This window comes from Podarcis melisellensis, assembly GCF_964234715.1.
Source record: "Podarcis melisellensis genome assembly, chromosome: 13".
In the NCBI taxonomy this organism is placed as follows: domain Eukaryota; kingdom Metazoa; phylum Chordata; class Lepidosauria; order Squamata; family Lacertidae; genus Podarcis; species Podarcis melisellensis.
The window spans coordinates 39,677,166-39,693,330 of record NC_138545.1 but is presented as its reverse complement, the minus strand read 5'-3'; the positions used below and the strand labels follow the sequence as shown (position 1 = coordinate 39,693,330).

At 45.0% G+C, this 16,165-nt stretch overlaps 1 protein-coding gene and 1 long non-coding RNA gene across 9 annotated transcripts in view; one reads left to right on the top strand and one right to left on the bottom strand.

Annotated features, from left to right (window-relative positions):
* The window catches only part of LOC309354443, a 609,149-nt gene that overhangs the window by 399,556 nt on the left and 193,428 nt on the right, over nt 1–16,165 (bottom strand). The gene's annotated exons all lie outside the window — the stretch shown is intronic.
* The window catches only part of ZNF385C (zinc finger protein 385C), a 156,118-nt gene that overhangs the window by 125,239 nt on the left and 14,714 nt on the right, over nt 1–16,165 (top strand). For all 8 annotated transcript variants that reach the window (XM_081884048.1, XM_081884049.1, XM_081884047.1 and 5 more), the window contains 2 exons: nt 4,870–5,012; nt 15,829–15,939. In XM_081884048.1, coding sequence (XP_081740174.1) covers nt 4,870–5,012; nt 15,829–15,939 — 254 coding nt within the window. The remainder of the gene's footprint in view (nt 1–4,869; nt 5,013–15,828; nt 15,940–16,165) is intronic.

Sequence of the window (16,165 nt, the reverse complement as noted above, 5' to 3'; positions counted from 1 at the left end):
TGTTGGTCCCCTACGCAGTTGAGCCCCATATTTCAATCTTGTCATCTTGAGTTGTATTCAAGTGAACCCATTAACGTTAAAGGACCTAAGTTGGTCGTGCCCCTAAATTTCAGTGGGGCTACTCTGAGCAGAATTGACGTTTGCTACAATCCTTTGTTAGCCAAAAGTGGGAGGGAGGGAGAAGAGAAGATAGATGCCATCAAGATGCCTTCTTCGTAGCTCAGTTAAGCCATTTAATCCATGTTTGCACTGGGAAATCTCAGATTCAGGCCTTACACGGGTGGAATTTGAACAGAGAGTATTCAGGCCAGGAGGAGGACTGAAGGCCAAACTATACATTCATCTGCATGGTTTCTGTTATGTAAACAGTGGGTATGAGGAAACCCTGAGCAGTTTTGGGACTGTAGGGTGTGGGGAAGAGAAACCCCTCCATCCCCCAATCATGGCCTTGAGTAAAATCACCTCTCAAACACCATAGTTTGCATTTTAAGGGAAACTGCCATGGGTCCACCCAGGTTAGTGCACCAATTTCCCAATTTCCCCAGTTCCTGTGGAGGGTTGCAGCTTGAGCATTTCTCCTGTCAGAAGCTGGAAACTTACTACTAGAAACCTGAACGTGGTGAGATCTCCTATTTCCTGGTCAGAGGAGTTCCTGTATGAGGCCGCAGGCTGTCGCTGTTCAACATTTTTTGTTGTTGTTACATTAAAGGTAAAGGTAAAGGTACCCCTCCCCGTACGCGCCAGTCGTGTCCGACTCTAGGGTTGTGCGCCCATCTCACTTAAGAGGCCGGGGGCCAGCGCTGTCTGGAGACACTTTCCGGGTCACGTGGCCAGTGTGACGAAGCTGCTCTGGTTAGCCAGCACCAGCGCAGCACACGGAAACGCCGTTTACCTTCCCGCTATAAAGCGGTACCTATTTATCTACTTGCACTTAGGGGTACTTTCGAACTTCTAGGTGGGCAGGAGCTGGGACCGAAAGACGGGAGCTCACCCCGCCGCGGGGATTCGAACCGCCGACCATGCGATCGGCAAGTCCTAGGCTCTGTGGTTTAACCCACCGCGCCACCCTCGTCGTTGTTACATTACTGCAAATTGCTTGACTCCATAAAACATAATGTAATATGGCCAAACACGTTTTGACCCTATGGCTCATAATCACCACACTGGACCTAGAGACCTGAGGCATACTTACGCTCCTACCTGAGTAGACTCACTTCTACCTGGCTTGGCCCCAAACTCAGCACATAGGAACCGAGCCCGATGGATCAGAACAGTGGCCCATGTAGTCCAGCATCTGTTCTTACTGTGACCAACCAAGATGCCTGTGGGAGATTTTTAAGCAGGACCTGAGCACAAGAGCAGTCTCCCCTCCTGTGGTTTCCAGCAACTGGTATTCAGAAGCAGATGAAGTTGTCCTACAGGTTCTTATCATTTAAACAAAAACTGAAAACACTGTTTGCGGATAAACTGTGGTAAAGCTGAAGAGTCAAATTATCTTTTTCCCCCATTCTTTTTTTATTGTTGATATAGGCTAATGTTTATTATAGTTACTATTTTTTATGTTGATTGTGTATCATGGAGGTTGTTGTTAGCTACACTGGGCTCCTATGGGAGGAAGGGTAGGATGTAAGCATTAAGAAGTGGTAGTAATAAGAAAGTTTGTATGGAGCAGGAAAAAGGGAGCTACAGTGAAGCTTGGGAAACCCTTGAGATGTGATCTCTCCTCCCCAACCCAGACTGTGCTGGCCTTGTGGATAGATGTGACTGGCCTCTGAATAGTTTTCCTAAATTGCAATCCCTTCCCTTCCATTCAAGGGGTCTTGGACCAGAAGGCACATTTTGAATTTTGAGAGAGTGGGCGCCAGTCACAAAATGGCTACCGTGGCATAACACAAAATTAGAAGTACAGTGGTACCTTGGGTTACATACTCTTCAGGTTACAGACTCTGCTAACCCAGAAATATTACCTTGGGTTAAGAACTTTGCTTCAGGATCAGAACAGAAATCGTGCAGTGGCGGTGCAGCGGCAGCAGGAGGCCCCATTAGCTAAAGTGGTACTTCAGGTTAAGAACAGTTTCAGGTTAAGAACAGACCTCCAGTACAAATTAAGATCTTAACCCGAGGTACCACTGTATAGTAATTGCTTCTCCCTCCTCCCCGGGACAACTTCAAGCTTGCCATGGAAGTCAGCTGTGTCCTGCTGGTCCAGATTGTGCAGATCACACAACATTGATTTCCCCACTCTACTGCACAAAATACACAAAGTGTTGTAGCTGTATTTTCTAGTACCAAGAAAAATACACATCTCTTTCTCTCTGTCCTCCCTCTCTCACTCAGCTAAGCACAGAATGCAAAAAATTAAAATCTCTCCCCTTTTTTCTGCTTTAAGTGCATCTCTCTCAATCAGACACTTAGAGCATGTTTGAGCAACCCATTCACCCCAATTCAGAAAAGCCTCTCGGCAAGCAAAGGAAACAACAACAACATTTTTTTATTTATACCCCAGCCATTCTGGGTGGCTTCCAACACACATAAAAATAATAATAAAACCTCAAACATTAATAGTAACAATCTGATCCAATATAAAAGTCACAGTAACAATAATGTAGAAGTCACAATGCCTGCCATTAAATAAATGTGCCCAAGGGGACCAGTGAATGCCTTTGGAGGTTTAGGGTTGGCAATTGCTGCTCTATTCATATGTATGGAAGCTGGAAAAGGGGCAGGAATTAGGAAAGGCCTTGAAGGACCTTGAGAGCCCCCCACACCTTGCCAAATGCAACAGAACGTTGGGGCAAGGACAGCAAAATTAAATGACCTTTAGGGCAGAAAAATATGTTGCGTTTACCTTGTATGCAGTGGCCTCTCTATGGTGCAGGTCACCCACAATTTGTGTTTTACAAAGGAACAACATACTGGGAAAGGTTCAGAGAGAAACTTTTAAGGAGGACACGCTGCATCTAAGAAAGAAAACTGTTTAAAGGGAAGACAGAAGAAGCTGGGTATGGCCAGCCTAGAAGAAGGAAAAGCAATAAGATATTATGTTAGCCTTTTTCAGTTATGCAAATAGATGCTAGTTAAAAAGAGCAAGGGAAAGCAGCTGCTCACACTTTCTCTTTGGATGCGTGGCTTGAATAGTTTGTGTATATATCCACCCAAGACAGCGAAGTACATTCTTTGCAGTTAATTGCTTTCCTTTCCTTACAGAGTACGTAATCCACCAAGTGATCACTTTCCATCTCTGTAGCTAGCAGGACAGCAGAAGTGGGCAGTTACAGGGCGAGCAATTAGCATCCGTATGGTTGCACTAATCTTGCTTTCAAAAATCTGGTTGCTGCATGGCCAAGACTGTGTAAAATTAAAATTTAAAGCAGCGTCTCTGAAACTTCTAAAATGGCATTTTTTCTGAATTAAAAATTGAAGGCGCACTTCACTCCATACCCTCCAACATTTCTCCAATGAAAATGTTGTTGTTTAGTTGTTTAGTCGTTTAGTCGTGTCCGACTCTTCGTGACCCCATGGACCAGAGCATGCCAGGCACTCCTGTCTTCCACTGCCTCTCGCAGTTTGGTCAAACTCATGCTGGTAGCTTCGAGAAAACTATCCAACCATCTCGTCCTCTGTCATCCCCTTCTCCCCAATGAAAATAGGGATGTCTATTAACACCTCCCTCATTCTCTTAGAATGGCAAAGGTGCCAGAACTAAGTTCCAGTGAGTTCCAGCTGAAAAATAGCCCTGGGGATGTTCTATTCCATACCCTCCAACATTTAGCCAAGTATTTAAAGGCCTGTCACATGGAAGATGGAGCAAGCTTGTTTTTTCCTGCTCCGGAAGCTAGAACCAGGACCAATGGCTTCGAGTGACAAGAAAGGAGATTCCATCTAACATCTGGAAGAACTTCCTGACAGTCATGGAGGCTTTGTTTGAGATTCCTGTATTGCAGGCGTTCGGACTAGATGGCCCTTGGGGTCCCTTCCATCTCTACAGTTCTGTGATTCCAGGTGAACACAGAACAAAAGACGCTGTCTTAATTTATTTATTTATTTATTTCCATTTCATTTATTAAATTGGCAACCACCCTTCATCCTTAGATCTCATGGCGGCTCACAGCATCAATTACATTGAGTCAGACCCTCAGTCCTCCTAGCTCAGTATTGCGTGCAGAGACTGGTAGGAGCTATTTAGGATTTCAGGCAAGAGCCTTTCCTAGAGATCAGGTGCCAGGAGTTGAACGTGGGATCTTTTGCATCTGCAAGGTAGCCAACAGCAGAAAGTGATTACAAATGGCATGACAGAAAAATCACACGCAGTGAGCAGCTTATTCTCCTGTGCGTATACGTTTATTGGGCTTACTTATTTCATATGGCAAACTAAAGGTAAAGGACGACTATGGGGATGTGGCGCTCATCTCACTTTCAGGCCAAGGGAGCTGGTGTTCGTCTGCAGACAGCTTTCCGGGTCATGTGGCCAGCATGACTAAACCGTTTCTGGTGAAATGGGACACCATGACGGAAACCAGAGCGCACAGAAACGCCTTTCCCACCGCGGTGGTACCTATTTATCTACTTGCACTGGCGTGCTTTCAAACTGTTAGGTTGGCAGTAGCTTGGGACAGAGCAACGGGAGCTCACTCCGTTGCAGGGACTTGAACCGCCAATCTTCCGATCGGCAAGCTGAAGAGACTTAGTGGCTTAGACCACAGCACCACCCACTATCCCTATATATGGCAAACTATATGGCAAACTTGTGCTTCTCTCGCACCACCCCATTTGTGAATGATGCAGCGTATGCAGGTCTCCTTCTCATTCTACTCTGTTTCCTCTTAAACTCATGGCATTTCTTATCTCCCTTCTCTTCTTGCCTCTTAGGTCCAGCCAGCCACAATAGCTCCCTCTTGACATCGCTCCCCATCCCAGGACGGTCCCTGCATTCACCGCTGGACATCAAGCATTTCCTGACCTTCCGCTTCAATGGGGCCCCCCAGCTCAACCTCTTCCCCAACTTCAACACGGTGAGTTTGTTACTTGACCTGCTCTAAATGTTACTGAGGAGGAGGCATCCTGCTCGACCAGAGAGCTTTCCCCATCTGCGGAGGGCTAACTGCAAAACTGTCCTACATCTCCCGGGTCAAAACGTGCAACGGAATCGCCGCTTGCCCCACCGTGTGATTGCTGATGTGTCCCTGCTTTCTTCCGGCCTCCTTTGCTTGGTTCAATTTCGTAATTTCTCCTGCTGATCTGCTGACTTCAAGGTCACCCAGAACACACATGCTCAGGGCTGGAGTTATGTGCGGTATCTATAGAAATACTGCAAGTGCAGGATGCCTCCACACACCCGCTCACGCCCATCAAGTTATGCCAGCCTTCTTTCGTTACAGTTGGGAAGCTGAAGCTGTCCGACTACACTTAACAAGGGACGTGAAGGTCACTGAGGATTGTTATGATGCCATGGGAATGGTCATTTGATAAGGTTGCCACTGTTGGGTGGTCTTTTGGTGGTCAGGAGATAGCTGGGGATTCCCAGAAAGGTGTGTTCAACTCACTTTTCTCTTCCATTGATTTCCTGGAAATTTTTGTGCTGTGTTTCCTTTGCAAATTTAGTTTTCCTTGTGTTATATGGAAGGTGGAAATAATAGAAGATTATCAACCCCCAGGAAGTCTAAAAATAGGGAGAAGGTGCTCTCCAAGCGGAGTCATGCTTCCATTTTCTTGAGTGTCTTTCATAAGGATAGGAGTAGCTGCTGTGCTTGACCATACCAATGGCCCATCCTGTTTCCCAGTGGACAGATGTTTCCAAGAAGCCTGTGAGCAATGCATGAACTTAACAGCTCTCTCCTGTTTTTGTCCCTAGCATTTGATATTCAGAGATACTCTGAACATGGAGGTTTTATTCAGCAGTCATGGCTAATGGCCATTGGTAGACTCGCCCTCCATTTATTTATCTGCTCCAGTTTTAAATCACCACATATTTTGATAGAAAAATCTGTAAGTGTTGTGTGAAGAAGTATTCCGCCAATCGGTTTAATTGAGTGACCCTAATTTCATCCATCTCAAACACAAATGCTGATTTTTTTTGTCAATTCCCAGACAAAGCAGAGCACATCCAAAGTAGTTGGGTGGGAGACTCGCATGCCAGATACTCCAAACAGCCGACATCCCCTTGGTTTCTGAATCATGACAGATCACAGAATTTCATCTTTTTCTTAACCCCCTCACCCCTTGCTCTCTAACATCTATTTGAAACCACTGGGTGAAACTAGCCACAGATATGAGATGAAGTGATGACATCTAGCTTTATTTTACATGCCTTTTTTTGATCACACTCTAGGGAGGCAGTGGAAACCTTGAACATTGTCAGCTCTTAGATGCTGGACTATGCAGCAAAACAAGATGAAACTTAATCCAGATTAGATAAGACAATTGTTGGCTGGGGGAGGGAGAATTTGATAATCCAGGTATAGGTGTTCAGTTCATTTTGAATGAGGTTGCACAAGTTCACAGCCTGAGGTGCTACTTGAATTGAATGGTCCGTTGGGGCAGTGAGTAGCAGTACATTTTTACCAGCTTTGGCTGATGTGATTTCCTGTAACAATTAGAGCTGGCCATAGTCATTCATATTGTAGCACTCTCCAGATTGAACTACTGTCAAGTGCTCTGTGTGGGGTTGCCCTTAACACACCTGGAAACTTAAAACTGGTGCAAGTTGTCTGGGGCCAGACAGTTGGCACAGTCTGTTGCTGTTTGTTCTGCCCTGATTACTTACTGGTTTCCAGGTTCAATTTGAGGTGCTAGTTCTTACCTTTAAAACCTACATGACTTGATACATGGATACCTTTTGGACCATATAGTCTTCTGTTCCTCCTCCTCCCATGCACCCAATGTAACATCTTAGGTCCTGCTCTCCCCCCCCCCCCCAATTTAGTACACCAGCCATTCACGAGGAGCAACTAAGGAATGTCCTTTCCACCGAGCAACTAAGGAATGTCCTTTCCACCGAGGTCCACGTGACCCCATGCTGAAATTTTAGGTGCCTGGCTTGAACCTGTCTTTTCTCTAAAGGACTTTGGTGTCATCTAACTGCTGGTTCAGTTTCCTTTCTCTCTGTTCCAGGGGATTTTATGTCCACCTTTTATTGATCTGCCTGTTGATGTGGTTCCTTTGTTGGGTCTGCTATTGTCAGTGGCTTCTGTTACTATTTGTTTTTCTGTTTTGTGTTCTTGAAAATTGGTTATTGTTTTACTGTCACTATTTTTGCAAGAGGGATTCAAGCACCTACCTACTGCAAATTTAGAGTTGCACAGTTCAAGTGGATTAAAGTGCTCTGTTACCCCAGCACAACAAATCCACTTTTAAAAAGAAATGGACTTTATACAGTTTGGAAATGACAGGGAAATGCATTGAAAAATGTGGGGTTACATATGAACACCTGCAAGTAAATCAGGAGGGATGCAGGACAAATATTTACTGTCATATACCTGACCTGCAAACAAATCGGAACATATGCTGAACAGAGGCCAAACATAATCTAGCTCATGGGTAGAACAACTAAGGCCCAGGAGCCAGATCCGGCCCAATTGCCTTCTAAATCCGGCCTGCAGACGGTCCGGGAATCAGCGTGTTTTTACATGAGAATGTGTCTTTTTATTTAAAATACATCTCTGGGTTATTTGTGGGGCCTGCCTGGTGTTTTTACATGAGTAGAATGTGTGCTTTTATTTAAAATGCATCTCTGGGTTATTTGTGGGGCATAAGAAATTGTTCTTTCCCCCAAAAAAATATAGTCTGACCCCCCACAAAGTCTGAGGGACAGTGGACCGAGCCCCTGCTGAAAAAGTTTGCTGGCCCTTGATCTAGCCCCTCTGCATAAGCTTAACACAAGCTATCAGGATGAATGCCAAATAAACAAGTTATCTGAAGGAGCCCGTAGCCACTTCTGTTCCTTCTGAGGGCCCCTCCAAACATCCTTTTTATTGTCCATTCATAATGATTTGTGTTCATGATGCTATCAGGGAGGTCACACACAATCCTGCTTTCAATACTGTTGGCGCCTGCAGAGGTATTATGATGCTCATGCTGCTTCATTTCCAATCAGTGCCTATCCTGTAGATTTCCTTCTGAAATCCTGTAGCTTCTTATGCCACAAATATTTTGACTTATTTTGGTTCTCCTTTTGTTGCGCCATAGTGCCTCCACACAGCAACAATGTGGTAGCATCAGGGAAGCATTGCAGAACAAACGAAAGCAGAATAAATCCCCCACTATGATGTACTGTCGTTGTGTCCTGAACACATTGCAGAGGACACTCACAATAAAACACCGGTCTGGAGGGGCCCTGAATTAGAATGTGAGATATAAGTTGAAAGAGAAAGAAGGAAGGAAGGATGGAAATGTTGCTTAATGGAACACCGAGGACCACAACATTTGCGTTCCTTGCTTGCTCTGCTTCTGGAAATCTGAACTGCATTCGTTCTGCCTTCTTCCTCTGCCTAATCTGCTGCAAGGACATACTGAAGATTCTTTCTGGCAGCTGGGACTCCTATCTAGATGTTAAGGTAACAATATAATGCCCTTAAGCGATGCCCTACTGCTGCTGCATACCGAATTGGAAGGAGGCTCCTGCAGGATCATCTCCTCAACCTCCTGTGCCTCAAGGCAGAATACCTGTTCCAAGCAAAGCTGAATAAACAAAGCCCCTGATCGTTCTGATTGCTTTGCTTTGCTTTGCAAAAACATTCCAAGCTAATCAAAAATGATTTGTCTTTTAAGGTTTTCCAGGGCCTCCTCCCCAGATTTTGTGATCCTGGTATGGTACCTCCCCCTTGCAGCCTTCTCCCTTTTCTTCCTCTGACCCCTCATTGGCGTCCCATCACCAGCCCCCTGGCTCTGAGCCTTCTTCCCTTGGGGGTTCCCTACCTGGTGCCTCCCAGCACTCCTTTGCATCCAGCCAGTCCATGACGGAAGGGAATCTAAGGAACTCGCCCAAGATTTCTTAAAGGAAATCAAATGTGAAATTGCTTGTCTCCTAACAAAGACAATATAAATTAGCAGCCACACAATAAGAAGGCAGGTTCTTTTATGGATCAGTAATTGGTTAAGGAATAGGACGAAGAGAGTAGGAATATATGGAAAGCTATCTCAGTGGTCGGGACGCAGGTGGCGCTGTGGGTTAAACCACAGAGCCTAGGACTTGCCAATCAGAAGGTCAGTGGTTCGAATCCCCATGACAGGGTGAGCTCCCGTTGCTCGGTTCCTGCTCCTGCCAACCTAGCATGTCAAAAGTGCAAGTAGATAAATAGGTAGCGCTCCAGTGGGAAGGTAGAAGATAAATAGGTACCACTCCGGTGGGAAGGTAAATGGCGTTTCCATGCGCTGCTCTGGTTCGCCAGAAGCAGCTTAGTCATGCTGGCCACATGACCTGGAAGCTGTACGCCGGCTCCCTCAGCCAATAAAGCGAGATGAGCGCCGCAACCCCAGAGTCGGTCACGACTAGACCTAACAGTCAGGGCCCCTTTACCTTTACCTTTATCTCAGTGGTAAGAGGTGGGGTCCCCCAAAGATATGTATTCTGACCGGTGCTTTTTAACTTGATCTGGAGTTATGGTGAGCAGTGACATGAGGTGGCCTAATTTCTTGATGACATTAAATTATTCAGGGTGCTAAAAACAAAAAGAGGTCATGATGTGCCCCCAAAGAATCTGTTAAAACAGGGTAAATGGGCAACATTATGGCAAATATGATTCAGTGCCAGTGAAATGATGCACCATGGGGGCAAAACATCCTTATATTTCATAGGCGCTGATGCTGTCCAAGCTGAAGGTGTGTGACCAGGAAAGAGAGATTGGGGTGGTGGTGAGTAGCTCAAGGAAAATATTGACCTGCGTTAAGCAGCTGTGAAAAAGGTTGAACAGCATGCTGAGTGCCAGGACTTCATGATAATTGCTTCCAAATTCTTCTTGATACTCACAGTGAAGAACCCAGTGAACGCCACTTCTCTCCTCACCGATGTTGCCATGAAAAGTGGGGAATGGATGGAAGCAACTACTCTGGCTAATTCTGAGCTGAGCCTCAATTTTGGAGTGGTTGGCCTTGACTCCTAAGTAGCCCAGCAGTTCTGAACTGGGAAGTTCGTCTTCCAAACTTCGTTGGCATCACTTTTGCTTTTCTTTTATTTCAGATTTCCCCTTTATTTAACTCACCCACAGAGCACTAAAAAACAAAATGGTGGTGGTGCTTATCTGATCTATCGTTAACTGGTATGCAAACCCATCTCTTGATCCCGACCCACAAGCTGCATACATAAACCTTCCAAGCTCCAGTGGTTCTATGGAAACTATTCATTTCCAAACAAACAATTCCATGCTAGGAAGGTGTCCTGAAGTTCTCTCAGATGTGCAAAGCTCTTGAAGATTTAACAGCCACTTGCAAAAAGGCACAGTTTGAACCCCTCCTGTCTCTCTCTCTTTGCTTACCCATCTCTGACCTCCAGAGACTTGACAGGAAGTTCAGCGCCACAGTCTCTATTTATATATCAGTGGGAACATCCCAGGGATAAAACAGAAGTAATTTGAGTCAATGCAAATTGGTTATAAAGCAGAGATATAGGATTTTATTTTTTATTTTTTTAAACCACTCGGAATACACTGCCCTCAAAATACGCTCTTCGGTTTTCAGACAGTTCTCTCCCTTAGCTGGGAGGTGCAGAAAGATCTTTCCAGCAAACCTTCTGGAATAAGCACATCAAGAGCAGGAGAAATCGGTAGGTAGGTACCAACTGCAATCTGTTGGAACGCACCTGATGTTTTAAGTTTTTCCCTTCAAGGTAAATTAGGAGAGCCAGTGCCTGTGCTGTGCTTTCTTGAATCGGGATTTTGCATATATACGGTAGGTAGGGAGAATGTAGCTGCCTGTCTGATGGTTTTAAAAATGGAAGTGTTTGGATTCTCAAGCAACCGTGAAGCATCAGCAGTGCTTGGGATTCATTGGCTGAACGGTTTGTTCTCCAAGGGGGAGCGGGGGCAGTATGTCAGCTCCCGATTGAGCTTGCTGTTAGGGTCAAGGAACTAGACTGGGAAATCTCAGCAGGCTTGCATGGTCCCATGGATAGGCTATTGACACTTCATTTGGGTGCATAGTTTGGGCACCTTTAGGAAAGGCTATGAGCATCCCTGTTGATCCCATATCCCGATGGCACACTGAATTGGACCAACCGATCCCATCTTGATCTCTGATGCTAGAACTCAGTATTGCCTCAAATTGGCAACAGTGACCAGAAATGATGAAGCTTTGCAAAGAGCATATTGGTGATTGTTGGTGAAACCTTGCTCTAGGTCTCTTTGCTGCATGTTCTGTAATATTGTGTCTGTGTGTGTCTGTGTGTGCGCGCGCATGTAATTGTGGAAGGGGCCCTTTTATGCGTTGCACAACTGCTTTGGACCCAGCCACCCAGAAAAATCTGTCAGGCCACCTCACTTCTAGCTCCCATGTTGTAAAAGCCTCCTCATTCACCCTGCGGCTTTTATTCTGAATTGCTAGACTGATTGTTGATGATTGCCTTTGTCTGCCAATTTGTTACTCATTTGTTTTATTGCTTTACCCCTGTCATAAATGATTGACTTTTAGAATGAGGAAGCTGTACATCTAATTTTGCGGGAAGTCGATTGATACAGTTTTGTAAATAAATTAAATATAAATAAATTATAGCAGTCGCGACCCCAAGATGCACTGATAGCCACTTGCTGTGATAATAACGGGAATTATTATCATCAGCACCACAACAAATAAGGCACTGTGTGGAAATTAGACAGCAGTGCTGTGCACACTTATCCAGAAGAAGCATGCGTAGGATTTTGGCCTCAGCATACAGGAAGAGCCCCCTGGCTACTTAGAATCTAGAGGTGGCTTTTGAAAAGGATGAGACAAATTCATGCAGACGATTAGCTATGCTACAAGTGAAGCATCCGTGTGCAGAGGGGGCATACCTCAGAATTTGAGTTGTTACTTTTTCTTTCCCTTCTTTGAGAGCCAGTGTGGTGTAGTGGTTAAGAGCGGTGGACTCGTAATCTGGTGAACCAGGTTCGATTCTCGGCTCCTCCACATGCAGCTGCTGGGTGACCTTGGGCTGGTCACACTTCTCTGAAGTCTCTCAGCCCCACTCACCTCACAGAGTGTTTGTTGTGGGGGAAGAAGGGAAAGGAGAATGTTAGCCGCTTTGAGACTCCTTAAAGGGAGTGAAAGGCGGGATATCAAATCCAAACTCTTCTTCTTCTTCTTCTTTGCTTGGCTCTTGCTTCTGTTTTGTTTTTTTAATGTCCTCTGTTTTGGGTCAATGGAGGGATTGTACTCGATGAAGGTGATGGCTGGCTGTTGAAAGGTCCTGTGTAAGAGGCAGGGAAGGGAAGATCTGGGAGAAGAAGCTCCCAGGTGAAATCTTAACCCTTGTCTTAACACAGAAAGAGGTGGAAGATCTACCTGTGAGAGAATATTTTGCATTCTTCTTCCCCTTTTTTCTGTCTTTGTTTAGATCAATTAAACTTTTTTATTGTATTCTATTATGGAAAGCCTTAATAAAATATTTTTAAAAAAGAAAAGAGGATGAGTTGTGGTGGTGGAACGGTAGGTCCATGCTTATTGATGTGTCAGGGGCCACCTTTTAGGGAAAAAATGCTGGGTTGTGGATCTTTGGTTCTGTCCCACAAGTCAGCTCTTGTTTTCCAATTGTGTGCTGCCATGGATGCTTTTTTAACTGGAGAAAAGAATTGTTAACTGTTATGTACTAAGCTTGGATCCTAGAACAATAGGCAGGTAGGATCGTAGAATGCAACAACTGATTGGCTTGCAGGAGAAAACCAATCAGGCTCCGGGAGGAAGTTAATCAGCCTATTAGGCTGGCAGGATTGTAGAATGCAACAACTGATTGGCAGGAAAAGACCAATCAGGTTCCAGGAGGGAAGCAAAATCAGCCAATCAGATGGGACTCATTGTGTAAATAATGTATATAAAAGCCTAAGGTTTGGGGCGCAATCCAATCACTGTTTACAAGCTGCAATAAAGAGCATGAAATCACTGCCGGACTCCGGCTCTATTTCACTAACCATTGAGGGTGAAATGGAGTAAATGAAAAGAGATCTCTCTTCCCCCTCACCTCCTGTGATCAGGTGATGGACCTGCCTCCATCTTGCACGGCATCCCTGCACCAGGTGGTTACTTCTTTGAGCACGCCACCTTCAAGATTGGGACAGAAGGTTCCTTTGATCACTCAAAATTCTCTGATCCAACACCAACACTGTCCTTCCTGCCTCTGAACCTGCATGTGCCTCTTCATTTTTATTCCAGATGAGTGAGTAAAAATTTCATCACGAGCATGGGAAGGCACCACTTCATTAATCACTTTCTGTTGCCAGTTCTGCTCCCTTTGGGGATGGAATTTAGGGGTCCAGATAATGATTCCCTTGTCTGCACGCTTTGCCTGCTAGACTGATGCACCTGTCTGGACAACTAAATAGCTTTGTTGAGAAATACGATCACCTTCAAACCTCAATCTCTCTCCCCTCTTCCTGACAGCCAGCCTCGGATAAGATAATCTTCCAGAGCCACAGGGCTAAGAGAACAATACGTGCATTATAGATTATGGTTGTGCTCAAACACACACATTATTTTTGTATTAGTTTCCCCCACCCCTTCCCTTCTCCCCTTTCTACCTCCCTGTTCTCTCCTCTAATCCGTTTTTACGTTACTTAATGCAATCATTTTTTTTGAACTTAAAGTAGTTTTTCGAACACTATTGAAACAAATGAAACCAAGAATTGCAGAAAAATGCAGTAGTGGATGTAGATTCCACCCTAGGTTGCTGCAGAAGTTCCTGAATCCAGTTGACTATTTAACCTAGGTTTTTAAAGCCCTGCACATTACTTTTAAGTTATCAGAAAACCATGGAAGACTACATGGCCAGGCTGGTATTGCATAAATAAGATCCAGAAAAAACAAAAAAGGCAATATTCTAGGGATGAGGAAATTTTGGTCTCTCACAAGTTTCTAATTTTTCCAGTCTTGAGTTTAGTTCACCATATTTCTGCATTGCTTTGCCATTTCATTTCATTTTTTAAAAAAAGTCATCAGCATTTAGTTTGCATTTCTCTTAATATATAAATCTTTGCATGCAATTTTGCCTAATGTGCACAATATTGCAAGCATTTCCCCCTGATATAATGCATTGTATCTTTTCACCAGTATATTCATTTTTATGCACATTTCCCCTAAAATGTGCATTTCTGTACATTTGGGGGGTGTTGGTGAACTGCACTGCAAAATTTGTAGAAGTGCAAATTTCGAAAGTTGGACGCTTTTTGGTTTGCATTTTGTGACAAGAAGCATGATTTAAATAGGTTTGTATGAAAATTCAAAGCTGAACTGAATTTCTCTCTTGTTCCTGCTTGTGTCACCTTAAAGACCTAACAAATTCATTATGGGACCACACTTTGGGAAACAGCTTGACCAGGTGAGGGCAGCTGATGGGTCTCAAACCGTTGGTGAGTTAGGGACTTCCTCTACATGTGACGACAGGCTCTGGCAGATTGAGCAGGCAAGACAAATAGTGGGTTTCCTTTTTTTGTATTTTTGTTCAATAATACCCACATTAAGGTCACAGGCATGGTGTTCTGGGGGGACTGAAATGCTTCGCTTGGTAGTTCTTGAATTCTGCCATTTCTGACATCATATCTGTGTCCTGCCCATTTGTTTTTTTGCATAGAAACTGGGCTGTTTGTCTTATGCAGAAGGACATAGCCAGCATATACACCATGGGTAGGCAAACTAAGGCCTGGGGGCCGGATCAGGCCCAACTGCCTTCTAAATCCGGCCCATGGACAGTCCGGAAATCAGCGTGCTTTTACATGAGTAGAATGTGTCCTTTTATTTAAAATGCATCTCTGGGTTATTTGTGGGGCCTGCCTGGCATTTTTACATCCGTAGAATGTGTGCTTTTATTTAAAATGCATCTCTGGGTGCATAGGAACTCGTTCATTTCCCCCCCCCAAAATATAGTCCAGCCCCCCCACAAGGTCTGAGGGACAGTGGAGCGGCCCCCTGCTGGAAAAGTTTGCTGACCTCTGAGATACACTATGTCTCACTGGAAGGAAGCAGGTGGATGAAACTGTGATGCAGTAATGAGTGTGGCCTACAGAAGCCATTGGCATCTGGGTCTTCCACAAGGCCTGATCTCCGTATTTGTGTGGCCTATTATTTCTGGTGAGCAGCTGTTTTAGGTTAGCGGGCTGACCAGGAGCAAGACCTGTGATCATTGCCCAGAATGGGCTACAGATCCCTGATGTGTTGGAGTGCTTTTAGCTAGGAGCTATGGGTCACAAGTGATGTTGTGTCACTTTCTCTTCTAGGTCTGTCCTGGAATAGAGGCAGACTGTGTTGATCTGTCTTTTCTCTTCACTGGGTGGCTATTGCAGTGTATAAGGAGTTTATTTGCATCTGTTCCCTCAGTTATGACTGATAAACTCCTTGTTTCCTCAGCAACACACAGCTGGGGGAGTGTTTGTGGTATTCTAGGGTACGTTCTCAGCTCATAGGGGGCAACAGTGAGGTCCAATAAGTCGGGCAAGCACCTTGCAAGAACTGCGCGCTGCAGAACATTTCCCCCACCATGAGAATCCTCTTCCAATATACAGGGGTTCTGTGGCAGGTGAGTGTGTGATTTTCAGCAAAAAGTTAAATGTGGAATGGGTTCCCTCGTGGCAGAACATTTTTTGAGATGTGTTGCTCTAGCCTTCTGTCTCTCTGAAGCTGACTCATGTCTGCTTTTCTCCACACCCTCCCTTCTAGATGGATCCAGTACAGAAAGCAGTGATCAACCACACTTTTGGTGTCCCCAACCTACTCAAGAAAAAGCAGTTCATCTCTTGTAATATTTGCCACCTCAGATTCAACTCTGCGGTAAGGCACGTCTTTACGGGAGCTGGGACAGGCCGGGGGGTGGGGGTGGACAAGCCAGATGTGTCTGGTGGGAAGGAGGCCCACTCCACACCCCAAATTCTATAGTTCCTTGGAGTGAGTAAGGAAAGAGAGCCTTGAAAAGGGTACTGGGGTGGCTTTTGGAGACCATTTCATATGGATGCTCCATTTGTGTTGGCTTGGAAAACAACAGTTTGCCAACTGCAGC